Source organism: Dermochelys coriacea, chromosome 12 (assembly GCF_009764565.3).
Source record: "Dermochelys coriacea isolate rDerCor1 chromosome 12, rDerCor1.pri.v4, whole genome shotgun sequence".
NCBI classification, from domain to species: domain Eukaryota; kingdom Metazoa; phylum Chordata; order Testudines; family Dermochelyidae; genus Dermochelys; species Dermochelys coriacea.
The window spans coordinates 4,350,218-4,364,231 of NC_050079.1; the positions used below are offsets into that span (position 1 = coordinate 4,350,218).

At 44.6% G+C, this 14,014-nt stretch overlaps 2 protein-coding genes across 2 annotated transcripts in view; one reads left to right on the forward strand and one right to left on the reverse strand.

Annotated features, from left to right (window-relative positions):
• Nucleotides 1-8,060, reverse strand: part of LOC119841075 (diacylglycerol O-acyltransferase 1-like) — a 42,237-nt gene extending 34,177 nt beyond the window's left edge. The window contains 3 exon segments of the mRNA XM_043494734.1: nucleotides 4,314-4,434; nucleotides 7,966-8,015; nucleotides 8,017-8,060. Coding sequence (XP_043350669.1) covers nucleotides 4,314-4,434; nucleotides 7,966-8,015; nucleotides 8,017-8,045 — 200 coding nt within the window. The 5' untranslated portion in view covers nucleotides 8,046-8,060.
• On the forward strand, nucleotides 8,049-13,788 carry GINS3 (GINS complex subunit 3). The gene is made up of 3 exons (XM_038368074.2): nucleotides 8,049-8,602; nucleotides 9,713-9,946; nucleotides 11,879-13,788. The coding sequence occupies exons 1-3, from the start codon at nucleotides 8,423-8,425 to the stop codon at nucleotides 12,107-12,109; spliced, it is 645 nt and encodes a 214-aa protein (XP_038224002.1). The 5' UTR covers nucleotides 8,049-8,422; the 3' UTR covers nucleotides 12,110-13,788.
• Nucleotides 13,789-14,014: the final 226 nt, after the last annotated feature.

The window sequence follows — 14,014 nt, forward strand, 5'->3', positions numbered from 1 at the left end:
TCCACATGGACACTTAGTGCACGGCAAGCTGGTGCAGGGTAGATTTATACCCTAGCTTGACATGAACTACCTATGTAGGCAAATCCTAATCTTATAGGCCAACTGTAGAAGACAGTACTGTCATAGGGTGGTAGTGTGGCCTAGAAGACCCCACCCTAGACTAGGATTCAGAAGACCTGGTTTGTTTCACTAGCTGTAAAATGTGTTCCTCCTTTGTCAGGGAAAAGTGCTTAGGGATCTATGGGATGACAAACCCAAATCATTATTAATGGAGCTTGCAGATGTTCAGAAAGCAGCAGAAAGATTATTATTCTCACCCAAGATCCAGCAGTGACTGGGAACTCCTAGTCTTGCTTCCTTCTTTTTCTCCAAGAAATGAATTAGCTGCTAAATTGCTCAAGGAGGGAAAGATTCTGCAATGTTTATTCATGCGAATCAGCACTCACTCCCACAGGTAATCCCACGGAAGCCAATGGAACTACTTCCACAAGTACTGTCAGTCCGACTCAACATATGGGTTGCAAAATCTGGCATGAAGGATACATTATGTCTGGTCGCTACAAGTATGCTACCCCCAACATCAGTCCAACAGGCTGATTAAGAAACACAAATTGTTCCTATCAACAAATGTTCCGGTAAGGAAAGAAATGGGTTTAACCAATATATGGAACAGTTTCAGATTGAAGGATAATGATAATAACTTATAACTTCAAAGCACCCATGACAAACACTAAGGCCCCGATCTTCAAAACTGTGCATGCCTAAGGCTACGTTATAGTCGCGGTTATTTTTAGTAAAAGTCATGGACAGGTCACAGGCAGTAAACAAAAATTCATGGCCCGTGACCAGTGCATGATTTGTACTATACCCCTGACTAAATCTTGGGAGAGCTGCGGGTGCTTGTGGGGAGGGTGCCCCGGGGGGCGGGCCACAGGTGCTTGGGGGGGCTGCCTGGGTGCCACCGTAGGTGCTGGGGGACAGCATCCTGGGGGGTTGCGGGGGGGTGGTGCATGTCCTTGAGGGTGGCACAATGGGTGCACATGGGGGGGGAGCCCAGGGAGCGCTGCGGCTGCTGTGGGGGCAGCAGCCTGGGGGGTGCTGCAGGGGCGGTGCCTGCGGGTGGAGGTAGCGCACAGAGCTAGGAGCTGAGGGACCTGTTGCCGTTTCCAGGGAGCCACTCCAAGGTAAGCGCCACCCAAAGCCCTCACCCCCTCCTGCGCCCCAACCCCCAGTCCTGAGCCCCCTCCCACATCCAAACTCCTCCTGCTGCTGCTGGGGGACAGAGGGGCCTAAGACTGCTCAGCAGCAGCCAGTGCAACTGGCCCAGGAGCTGCCTGAGCTGCTCAGGCAGCCCAGAATCAGCCGCACCAGAAGTCACAGAGGTCATGGAAAGTCATGGAATGTGCGACTTCCGTGACCTCTCTGACAAACTTGCAGCCCTTATGCATACCCCTAACAGACATGAGCATTATCTGTGCATACAATTACCCCTATTCTATGCATTATGATACAGGATGAAATCCTGGCTTGGAGATTTGGGATTCCAGATCTTGGGGGTATAGATTAACACCAAGAGAAATGGGATACTGCCTGCTTTTCCCTCAGTTTCACTATCATAAGCTCAGGTGATTCAGTTTGCCCCATAACAGCCAGTATTTACTGTTGCAATACTTTACTCTCCTCTTCAATGGGGGATCACTTCTCATCTATAACCTTTATAATAAAATGGACTTCCACCTTCTCTGTTTTCCATGTCCTATCCTCTTGATTCCCCACTCCCCTTGCTTTTGTATTCCACTTCCTCTGTCCTTACTTTTGTTTCAGATCTTCCCATCATCTTCTTTCCTTTGCCACTTGTTTCCCCACTCTCCTCCACTCTTTGCTCTCTTCTACCTAGCTTAGGTTCTTGTATTTTTATCTTCATTCATCTCATTAATGGGTCCAATCCTCCTGTCAAACCACTGTATACCGTTGTAACTCCATATGACTTCAACAGGATCACTCCCAATTTATACTGACACTCACGGATTATGGAATTATAATTAATTCCACAATGCATAAGCAGGATCACTTACGCAATAGACCATTCCCTTTCCTTCAACAAGGCTAATCAATTATAATCTGGTTGGCTGTTCAAGGCTGTTATACACTTTTGAATGCAGCAGCCTGCTCAGGACTCACTCTCAATAGCTCAGTGGAAAATCCCAGTACGGTATCTCTCTTATCATGGAAGGGCAAACTATATAAAAGGAGGCACATGATCTGGCAGCTTAATTCCAACATTTCTTACCACGCATATAGAGACACAATTCTCAGGCCTGGTCTAAACTTAACAGTTAGGTTCACATACCTGTGGTGCTCAGGGGTGTGAAAAATTCACACTGCTGAGCGCCATTGCTATGCCAACCTAACCTACAGCGTAGATGTCTAGGATGACGGAAAAATTCTTCCATTGACCTAGCTACTACCACTGGGAGAGGTCGATTACCTAAAGCTATGAAAAAGGTAGGGCTGTCAATTAATCGCAGTTAACTCACTCAATTAACTCAAAACATTAATTAATTGCGATTAAGCGCAGTTTTAATCGCACTGTTAAACAAAGGAATACCAATTTAAATTTATTAAATATTTTGGATGTTTTTCTACATTTTCAAATATATTGATTTCAATTACAACACAGATTACAATATACAGTGCTCATTTTATATTATTTCTATTACATATATTTGCACTGTAAAAATGATCAACAAAAGAAAATTTTTTTCAGTTCACCTCATACAAGTACCATTGTGCAATCTCTTTATCATGAAAGTGTAATTTACAAATGCAGATTCTTTTTTGTTGCATAACTGCTCTCAAAAACAAAACAAAACTTTAGAGCCTACAAGTCCACTCAGTCCTACTTCTTGTTCAGCCAATCGCTAGGACAAACAAGTTCGTTTGCATTTACGGGAGATAATGCTGCCTGCTTCTTATTTACAATGTCACCTGAAAATGAGAAAAGACGTTTGCATGGTACTTTTGTAGCTGGCATTGCAAGGTATTTACGTGTCAGATATGCGAAACTTCATGCTTTGGCCACCATTCCAGAGGACATGCTTCCATGCTGATGACACTAATTAAAAAAAATAATGTGTTAATTAAATTTGTGACTGAACTCCTTGTACATCTCCTGCTCTTTATTTTACCCACGTTCTGCCACATATTTCATGTTATAGCAGTCTCCAATGATGACCCTGCATATTGTTCATTTTAAGAACACTTTCACTGCAGATTTGACAAAACAAAAAGAAATGTGATATTTCTAAAGATAGCTACAGCACTTGACTCAAGATTTAAGAATTTGAAGTGCCTTCCAAAATCTGATTGGGATGAGACGTGGAGCATATTTTCAGAAGTCTTAAAAGAGCAACACTCCGATGTGAAAACTACAGAACCCAAACCATCAAAAAAGAAAATCAACCTTCTGCTGGTGGCATCTGACTCAAATGATGAAAATGAACATGCATTGGTCTGCACTGCTTTGGATCATTATTGAGTAGAACCCTTCATCCGCATGGATGCATGTCCCCTGGAATGGTGGATGAAGCATGAAGGGACACATGAATCTTTAGCGCATCTGGCATGTAACTATCTTGCAACAACGGCTACAACAGTGCCATGAGAATGCCTGTTTTCACTTTCAGGTGCCATTGTAAACAAGAACCAGGCAGCATTAGCTCCAGGAAATGTAAACAAACTTGTTTGTCTGAGTGATTGGCTGAACAAGAAGTAGGACTGAGTGGACTTGTAGGCTCTAGTTTTACATTGTTTTGCACACACTTCTACATTTGTAAGTTCAACTTTCATGATAAAGAGCTTGCACTACAGTACTTGTATTAAGCGAATTTAAAAATACTATTTCTTTTATTTTTACAGTGAAAATATTTATAATAAAATAAATATAAAGCAAGCACTGTACACTTTGTATTCTGTTTCATAATGGAAATCAATATATTTGAAAATGTGGAAAACATCCAAAAATATTTATATAAATAGTATTCTATTATTGTTTAACAGCACGATTAATCACAATTAACTTTTTTAAATCATGCCATTAATCACAATTAATTTTTTAATCGCTTGAGAGCCCTAAAAAAACAAATTTCCATCGCAGTAGGAAAGGTCTACACTACAGCGGCATAGCTGCAGCACCGCATCTGTGCCACTTGTAACACCTGCAGTGTAGACATGGCCTCAGAATAGTCCTGTAATAAGCACAAGAGTGTTCTCTGAAATTATGTGATTCCTTTATCTTTGTGTTTTCCCTGTACCTCAGTCTCTCTGGGTCGTCTTGTCTCACTTCAATATCATTCATTTCAGGCTGACGCATCTCGGGATTGATGGAAATATTAATTTTCTTTTTTCTCTTTCCAGACATTTTGATTCCAAATCCTATAAAAAGAGATGACTCTATTTGTACAATCCTCTCTTCTCAGAATCGCTGCAAATGTCCATTTTCAGCACAAAGACTTTGTTCCTATGACCCGATTAAACAGGGATATCTTTTTTAGTCCAGTCTTGTAAATTGGACTCTTCATCCAGAATCGTCCTTTAAAAAGGACTCTTGAAATCTGTTACACCACTCCTCTGGAAAATGTGCAAAGATGGATATAAAATTATTCCAGAGTTTCTCTCTCTCTCATCACAAATCAAGGACAATATTTAAGACTTCTATCTAAATATACCAACTGTTTTCTGTACAATGGATAAACACTTGGAATCTTACTAGGGAAAAAGACAAAATGTTGACCTTTTCATTTTTATGTGAATTTTTTTTCTGGTGTTGGTTTTTGCCCTTCAGTTGTGCAATGCATTGTTGCAAAGATTTAATGTACCTGATTAATGAGGAAAAGAGACTTTCTAAAACTGGCAAAGTATGGGTGTCATATTTGCATACACGTGCAGATATTCCTTCTGCTCCTTGGTCTGTGTATGTCCTTTCTACTCAGCTAACAAATCAAGTTCATTTGGATTTTCACAACTTCAGCATACTGGCATTCACAAAACCTCTTGTTACTTTTTATCTACTTATGGTTTTTGTATAGCTCCTATGTACCATAGTATCTAAACAATGAGTAAATAATCCAAGTATGTATTCTTAGCCCAACCTATTGTACTTTTAAAAAAAACTCTTGATGAAATTTTCCTTGAACAAAATAGATAATACAAGATTTAACAAAGTGTTGCAAATTTGGCTGTTTTAACAGATTTGATTTTGATCAAAATACAAGTGTGGAAATTAACAGTCAAAACAATATCAAACAAGCCTGAAACCAGCTTGAGAAGAAGACTCCATGGAGAACACTATGATCATAAGATGTAAAAGTAATGAAAAAAGTGACATTGGCTGGTGAGTTAGAATAAAGGAAGAGATTTTGCAGTTCATGGCTTTCTCTTTTTGATAGATATGAATTTTTAGAAGGACTACAGATTGCAAATCTTAAAAGATTCAAATGTAGATTTTTAGTTGGCAAGTGCAATGAATGATTTCACCCCTCAAAAGATGATTAAAAAAAACAAGTGTTCGTGGTTAATGATGACACACTCTTTTTATAATTCCATTTCAGTCTATACATTTCCATTATTATTTTTCCAGTAAAACTAAGAGTGGCATACAGAATCCCAACCCTCTGCACAAAAGAGGGTCAGCTGGATGATCCATTCCACGGAGCAGACTCAATTTCCCCACTCACTCTTGCAATAAACCGTGCCAGATTAAACCAGAATCAAAGGTGGTGGTCGGGGGAAGTGTGACAGGCCGTGGCCCATGTTTCAAAAGCTCCCCAAATTTTGCAAATCTAATCCCACATGGATCCAAGCCAAGTTTACTCTAAAACTTTGGCTGTATTCAATTGTAAGAGTGGTACAATCAGAGAGGCTCAAAATCAATGAAAAGTCAATCTCTAATAAATTAAATGGGGGACCAAATATGGACCTAAAACTTAAAGCTACATTTCAAGGACAGGATGAGAGCCACCAGTCTTTCACGCTGAATCTGAGGCTGTCAATTTTTAAACCACTAGGGAGAAATTTTGCAATTCATGGCTAAACCATCACGAGCCAGTATTCATTAAAATGTATTGAAAAATGTCTGATGCACACAGTATTCCCTATATCGGGGTGGTCAAACTATGGCCCGCAGGCTGGATCCGGCCCCTCAGGGCTTTGGGTCCGGCCAGCGGGATTGCCCCCCGTGGTGCCACAGGCCCCGTGCTGCTCTCAGTAGCGGCCGGCACCACGTCCCTGCAGGCAGGGGCATTTGAATTCAAATCCAATATTCTGCCGCTGCATGAAAACAATTTAATAATTAAATCACTGGCATTCAGAGATCATTAAGATCTACTTAAACCTACTTAGCACAGATATTAATTTGCCTGGATTTTCACTATGTCCCTTATTAAGCCATATATATATAAACCATGTTCCCACTTCAAAGAAAAAAGGAATATCTAACCACACAGATCAAGTTCATACTCACTGTGGTCTTCAGACAGTTTGTGGCTAGGGCCAGATTCACCCCTTGGGCATAATGGGGTGCAATTTGCAGCTCCCCTGTGCCTGTCAGAGTGTCTGCACTGAAGAAGAAGTTGTTCAAACCTCAAATACAGGTGGGTTTTGATAGGGAAAGAAAGAGAGGCACGGATGGTTTGTACCACTGTGCCCCTTCTCCCGGCTGACTTCCTGCTATCAGCGACCCATTACTTGGGTCGCACCAGTGTGAACCTGTCCCAGTGCCTCTGGTTAGATCCAGTCAGCAAAGGCTTAGCTGAAAAGATGAGCCTAGCACATCATGCTGAAGGCTAACAAATTAATGATCTGACACCTTCCAGAATGAGAAAGTTCCACGAACAGGGACCTTCCAACTAAGAACTGCCTGCATCAAGATCATACATCTTAGACAGTCAGCAAAAACACTCCAGCTGATTTCAGCCATCACAAAGGAGACGGCCACACTCTAAACCAGACAAATGCCAAATCACATAGGCCTAGATCCTCAAAGGTATTTAGGCGCCGCACTCCCATGGAAGTGAAATGTCTCCATACCTTTGAGATTCTAGGCCAGAGGGCTTTACGTTAAATTAAAAATAACTTGCATCAGGGAAGCCTGTGCAGTTTATGGGATGGAAGTATGTTCTCGTGCCAACCAGCTCCACTGAACAGGACTGCCACCAAATTAGACAGAGCAATCTAAATCTTCTGAATTATACGTTTTTAGTTTTAATTTAAATCCCCTAGGGATGAAAATCTGGCCCCATTAAAGTCAATGAGAATGTTGTCAGAATTTCTCCCTAGATTTTAAAAATCTAAACAAACTATAAGTTCTTTGGGGCAGGGACTGTCTTCCTACATGTCTGTACACCACGACGCACCACGATGAACTCTTCGGTGCAACAGGTAATTCTCGGGTCCTTTCTTCACAACTTTGCAGCGGAACGAGAGGCTCCCAAGAGGCCAGGCTTTTATGTGCCTGTCCTGATTTCACCGGGGTGATCCTGTGTGCAGGGCTATTGGCGGTTCGTGTGAACACGATCTCCCGCCAGTGCAATGTTATTACGTCACTGCCAGGGGGTGGCGTTGTCTCACGAGGGCATTTCATGACATCACGACTCAACCTGTCCCGGATCAAGGCTGGATTCAACCCGAATGCAAGCTGCCTGTCTGCACCGGAGGGAAGGGATGGGGGCACTGGGAGGAGCCAGGGGTCAGGTATCCCCGGAGGGCAGCTGGTGTCCCCAGGGCCAGGCTGGGGACATGGGAGGGGCAGAGCTGGTGATCAGGGGGTGGGGGAGCAGGGGGCCCGTTTGGCTTAGAATTAAAGTTGTTACACGTGGTGTCTTTGCAGCACATCGCTGCGTGTCGGGGGGGGCCCCCCGTCCGAGGTGCGCTCCCCCCCAGCCCCCTCCTGACAGCAGGGGGCCTCACCCTCACATGCTCCGCCTCCCGTTGGCCCCCGGCCCCGCGCTTCGACGCCGTCGGTTACTGGCCGCCCCCGCTAGAGTCATGAGGCAGCGCGCGCCCCCGCCCGCTCGCGCCGCCCGCAACGATCCATGGGGCGGGGCGGGGCGGGGCGGGGGTGCAGCGCCCGCGGGGGAGGAGACCCCCCCCCCATCAGGCGGGGTCGGGGAGCAACACCGTGGGCCTCGCAACTCCCAGCTGCCCAGGCACCCATCGAGGCGATTTGCAGCGTGTGACGGGCGGCACGTGCCTGCGCACGCGCACACCCGCTCCCCTCGATTGCTCTCGCCTGGCGCTGCGGCGGGCTTCCGGGGTGGGGAGAAAGGGACGCATGCGCGTGGTCCGTTCCCTAGCCTAGCGGCTGCTTCTGCCTGCGCCGCGGCTGAGCGGGAGCCGCGGGGTTGCAACGCGCCGCCGTCCCGCCATGTCCGAGGCCTATTTCCCAGTGGGGCCCGGGCTGGGGCCCGAGGAGAATTTCCTGTCGCTGGAAGACATCCTGATGTCCCAGGAGAAGCTACCGGGCCGCGTGGAGGCTGCCCTGCCCTGCCTGGCCGCCGTGCTGGGCAAGGGCGCGGGGGCCGGCCAGAGCGACGGCATCCCGGAGGTAACCCGCCGCTGGGGACTACAGCTCCCGGCAGCCCCCGGGCCTGGCCACGTGACAGGCCGGCGGGCGGGCCGGGAGCTGTGGGCACGAGCCTGATGCTGGAGCGGGGCATGCTGGGAAATGCAGTCTCCACTGTGAGAGTGAGTGGTGGCGGGCGGGGTTACTAGCGTGCTTCGGCGCCGTCACGGCCGCGTGGAGCCCTGGCTGGGATGATTTAGTTGGGGATTGGTCCTGCTCTGAGCAGGGGGTTGGACTCGATGACCCTCTGAGGTCCCTGCCAACCCTGAGATTCTCTGAGTTCACCCTCTGTCATGTGTAGGTTTGGCCTGGGTGCCATACATCGCAGTAGGCTCTATGCATTTTTGCATTAAAGATTAGCGGGGCGGGGGGGCTGCAAACTACTCTGTGTGGGCACATTTTACCCCACCACATATTCTAATCTGAGATCTGTGGGATATTTAGTGAAATTAAAGAGTAATATCTCTTCAAACCAATATCAGAAAATACTTACGGTAGCATGCCCTCTGCCTGTAGAATGCATTCACTAAAGCAATTACTGTGGCTAAGGTATTTTTTTAAGGGCCTGAAAATGTTATGCCCATTAAATATTGTAGCGAGGTGAGAATTTTTGGTCGAGAATGCAGTTACTGTTGGTTAGCTGTTTAGTTTAAATTCTAGTTATTGTCTGGGGACCATGCCCTGCATATAAATTCTATGTGTAAAATTACTTCCCAGAGTAACCCTATTGGGGGGATCACATAAGCAAAGTTGCACATATATGAAAGTGTCTGCAGGATCAGGGGGACTCTGCTTGTAAATTTCCTTACACTGCAGTATTGTTTTTTATTTATATATACATCTTACACATGCAGCTGTCTTTCTCTGCCTCATACTTTGGCACCCGTTCTCACAAAAATTTCATGCCTACAGATTTTGCCAGTGACAACCAAAAGTCTATGATTTACATTAGTTTCTACTATTATAGACAAATAAAATCACTTCCTTGTGGATCTTCAGTATTCATCTGAGTCTAATGTTTATTTGTTATCATGATCGGAGTGTATTTACCTATATTTTTGGGGGGGTGGGGTTTCTGTTGTGTGCATGCAGGGTTCAAAAGTGGAAATACCACTGTGGCTAGCAAAAGGGTTGTATGACAACAAACGGAGGATACTTTCAGTGGAACTGCCCAAGATTTACAAGGAAGGCTGGCGGACAGTGTTCAGTGCTGATGCCAATGTTGTTGATCTGCATAAAATGGGGCCATTCTACTATGGCTTTGGCTCCCAGCTCCTGAATTTTGACAATCCAGAGAATCCAGAGATAGCTCAGACTATACTGCAGGCAAGTATTTGAACCAAGTCTAGTTTCTTTGTTAACTTTGATTTCCTTTTTCTTTGCTGCTGCCTGCTCCATATTTTCTGCAACTTTGCTGTAAACAACATGTAAAAACATGATTTTAGCTTGAGTAAGGACTGCAAGATGCGCCCTCTGACCTCAGATGTGCATATTCAGATCCCAGAAAATTCAGTAAGATTCACATGTATGCATCCAGGAGTCGAATTTGGTCCTGTGAGTTTTGTACAAGGAACATGATGTCTTCTAGAAGAGGAACCACTTTGATGCATCACTTCTTAGTAACAGAAAATGCAAAGCATCCGTCAGAGATTGTACCTCGGGGGCATCCCGTTGGGGTGAGAGTGAGCGCCTCTTTGGTCCCAGACATCCTTCTCTGGCTGTACGCATCGCGATTTTGCTGGTTCAGAGTGCAGGGTTTAGTCCTCTGGTTGTATATCTGAGGGACACTGCTCCCCCACCTATCCACTCACTTCTTGGTATAACAGCATCCAAAACAAAAAAGGCAAACAAAATAATCCTGCAGTACAGGCTCACCCCATTGTTCTCTGCAAGGCAAAAGTTAAATAGTCTCTGTGAAGAGGATGGAGGGGGTCTAGGGTCTTAACTGTCTGTGTGTCTGAGGGACTCAGGCTGAGTGCCTGAGACTGTAGTAGAAAGAAAATAAAGTAAAGATGGTCCCTTTACCTGTCAAGTCGGCAGAGGTTCATAAGCAGCCCCTGCACTGTGAGCCCTGGGAGCTCCGCTTTCCTCTGAGTGCCACATTGCCCTGAGCAGGGATACTCCCCTGTAAGGACCTACTCATCTCCAGGCTTGACAGGCTTCTGGTGTGCTGGGCTGGGTGCTGACTGTGCCTAGAAGAGCTCTTTAACCCCTTCCTGACTGGAGTGAGGATCTGCCCCTCCTTCTTGTTAATGAGTTGTGTTTTTATATATCGTGGCATAAATAAACTAACGTTCAAAGAAATGTGTGACTAAAGTAGAGAGACCTAACTGAGAGCTTGAAAGTCTTTATTTGGTGCTTGTAGAGCACCCAAATACCAAAGTTTTAGATGCCAAATAAATGTGTATACTAGAAATAATAAATAAAACCCAGTCATATTTTGCGACTGGTGCTTCTAAAAGCATGGTTTCCCAAGGAATCTTAAACCCAATTTCCAAAGATTATCAAGAGTTTAACCCTTTGCCTTTCTTTGTACCTTATTATATACGTTTTTACTCCTAGTGGTAGGGAAAAAAAATCTTTTAAATGATCCCCTCTTTGTTTAGCTTTTTAAATGTATTGTTTATGTATTGTATGTTTTTGAGTTGTACTGAATGTGCAAGTGTTTTGAGCAGCATCCCAAGTGCTTTGGGGGCAGAGGGAGGTTTGTGTTTGGTAAATGCAATTAGGAGTAGTAGTAATGCCTTTAAAAAGGGGAGTGTCATTTGGCTCAATTTTGAGAAGAAAAACATTAAGCAGCATTGTAACAAATGCATGACCACAGATTTTTAATTATTTTGCAGCCGAGCAAGGCCGAGCAGCCGAGCAAGGCCCCATGCTCCAAAACCAGTGACTTCTCCCACTTGAATGGAGGTGGAATTATAGTTGTATTATGTTTTTAGTAGCCCATCTCGGTCAGCAACTAGAAGGCAACAATCACACTTGACCAATCTAATTCCTCCCAGTGATGCACATACTTTCCAGCCAGCATTTTGTATACTTCTCCATCCACCCCAGTTAGGTAAAGCTTATCCTTGAGTACATCGAGTTCACTACCAACAGTCAGGTGCTAGCCCAGAACAAATCCTTGACTGCATACATACAGACAGCATAGGAACTATAACCCTGGATCTTTCAGCTCCGTAAGCAAAGGCCTCTAGCACTTGAGTTCAAGAAGAATCTCCCTTAGCCTTTGGTAATTCTGCTTTTCTCCCTTAGACATTTATTGGCCGTTTCCGTCGCATCATGGACTCCTCCCAGAATGCCTACAACGAGGACACCTCTGCACTGGTGGCACGGCTGGATGAACTGGAACGAGCGTTGTTTCGAGCTGGCCAGAAAGGGCTGAATGACTTTCAGTGCTGGGAGAAGGGGCAGGCTTCTCAGATCACAGCTTCCAGCCTGGTGCAAAATTACAGGAAAAGAAAATTCACAGATATGGATGGTTGAAAGCATGAAGGACACAAAACTGCTACAGGGGATACTTAAGTACTCTGTGTCAGAGAGAAGAGAGACCAGCCAATCTTGGAAAGGGACAGACTCTCCTCTCAGTTTAACTGAAGTTCTTCTGCGCAGCATCTTCAGATTAGAACAAAGCACATTTTAGACTAAAGGATGAGTATGACAAGAATACATCACAAAATTGTTTTATAGCACACGCACCCTTCTTCTATGGATTTATGGTAATAGTTTTGGGCTTCATAGCTGAATGGATATAAAAGGCTCTTCTGAAAGAGGATCATTTAATATTTACTCTATCATCTAAATAGATCTGGAATTGTAAATAGGGATTCTGAAAATGTAGTTTCAATTCTTTCACCCCCACCTCAAATCCCACCTTCCCCACACATAATCCAGTGTGTTGACATGAACAGCTGTTTCAAGCTTCATGATTCCAGAGGACATCCCAGTAACATGAAGGGAAGAGTGGTATAGACTGCATTGTGTTAATCCCTTCTCTCGTGCTATGTCTTTGTCTTTGTTAGGGGTAAGCATCTGCTTTTAGCTGATTCTTTTTCTGCTTTAGTTTCATATGTGATTTTAATGCTTGTCATTGGTACAGTAGAGACTGCCTTCTATTTGTCCACACAGCAGTTGAAGTGTTGCTGCAAACTTTATGCACCCTGCCTCCACCTCCCACCGCCACTACTATGCCTCATACCTGGAAATCCCACCTCTGGGCAGCAGGTGGGAATGGAGAGCCCATTCACTCCTAGATGCATGGTGGTCTTTGTGATATGGACACCAGTTCATGGAAGAAGTTATCCTGATTTCTAGTTTTGGCTAATCGTGAAGGGGCAGAGCTAATGAGTTGTTTATTTCCTTTTGATCTATTGTTATTTCCTCTCTGGAAATGCCATTCTTAGCATTGGGAGCAAATGGAATTAGAACTCATTGAACAGCACAAGGGTTGCTCTGTGGAGATGTCCTCAAAATGTAGCTTTGCCTGTGAGTCACGGTGGACACTTGTGAGCAGGAGAACACCCAGAAACACATGGTTCCCTCTCTAGAAAGCTACTCCTGGGACCATTGGAATTGATATTCTTAGGACAAGTGATTAGAAACTATCTGGGTGTTTCTTAGCCTTCCTTGGGAGGAAGCCCTTTAAAAAGTAACTAATGAGGGGCCTTATCCTGAGAGGTGCTGAGCATTCACAGTGACTGTTGACTTGATTAGTAGCTGTGGATGTTAATCAGACTTTCAGCGTCTCTTGGGATCAGGCCCATGGAGAGCAAAATTTTGTGTGGGCCACTTGTTCTTCTCCACAGATACTTGGATGTTTAATGTAATTGTTGGCTAAGGGGCAAGTGGCCATTCTTTGGGCCTCAGGAGTGAAAGCTCTGCCTCTGCAGTTAGTCAGAAGGGATACTGAGTGCTGGATATGGCAGCATCTTCCACTTGCCATGGTCTCTGAAGTGCACAGGGCAACCTGTCCCACCACAGGAGACTAAGTAGCAGCTAGTGGAATATGAAGAGGGAGTTCAAGCATGCACATTATTAAATGCCACTGTGCTAACCAACAGCATGCTGTGAAAATGATGCATTTTTTATAAGAAACTAATTTTAGCCTGGAGTTTGTATATTTTCTATTTGGGAATTTCTGTGCTGAATGAGTGTTTCACATGGAATAAGTTCTTCACACAGTGTGTGTCTCTGTAATTGCCCTGCTGCTGAGAATCAGTAATAGCCAGGAGAAGAATGTTAACCCTATGGTTAAGGTTTCTGAATAGCCAAAGTCTTGCTGCTAGAACCCACTGTATTCTTCACACAACTCCCAAACATAGGAGTATTACATTTATACACTTCCGCTGACGTAGCAATGTCTTCCATTTGACTTCCAGGTCCACTGAGACA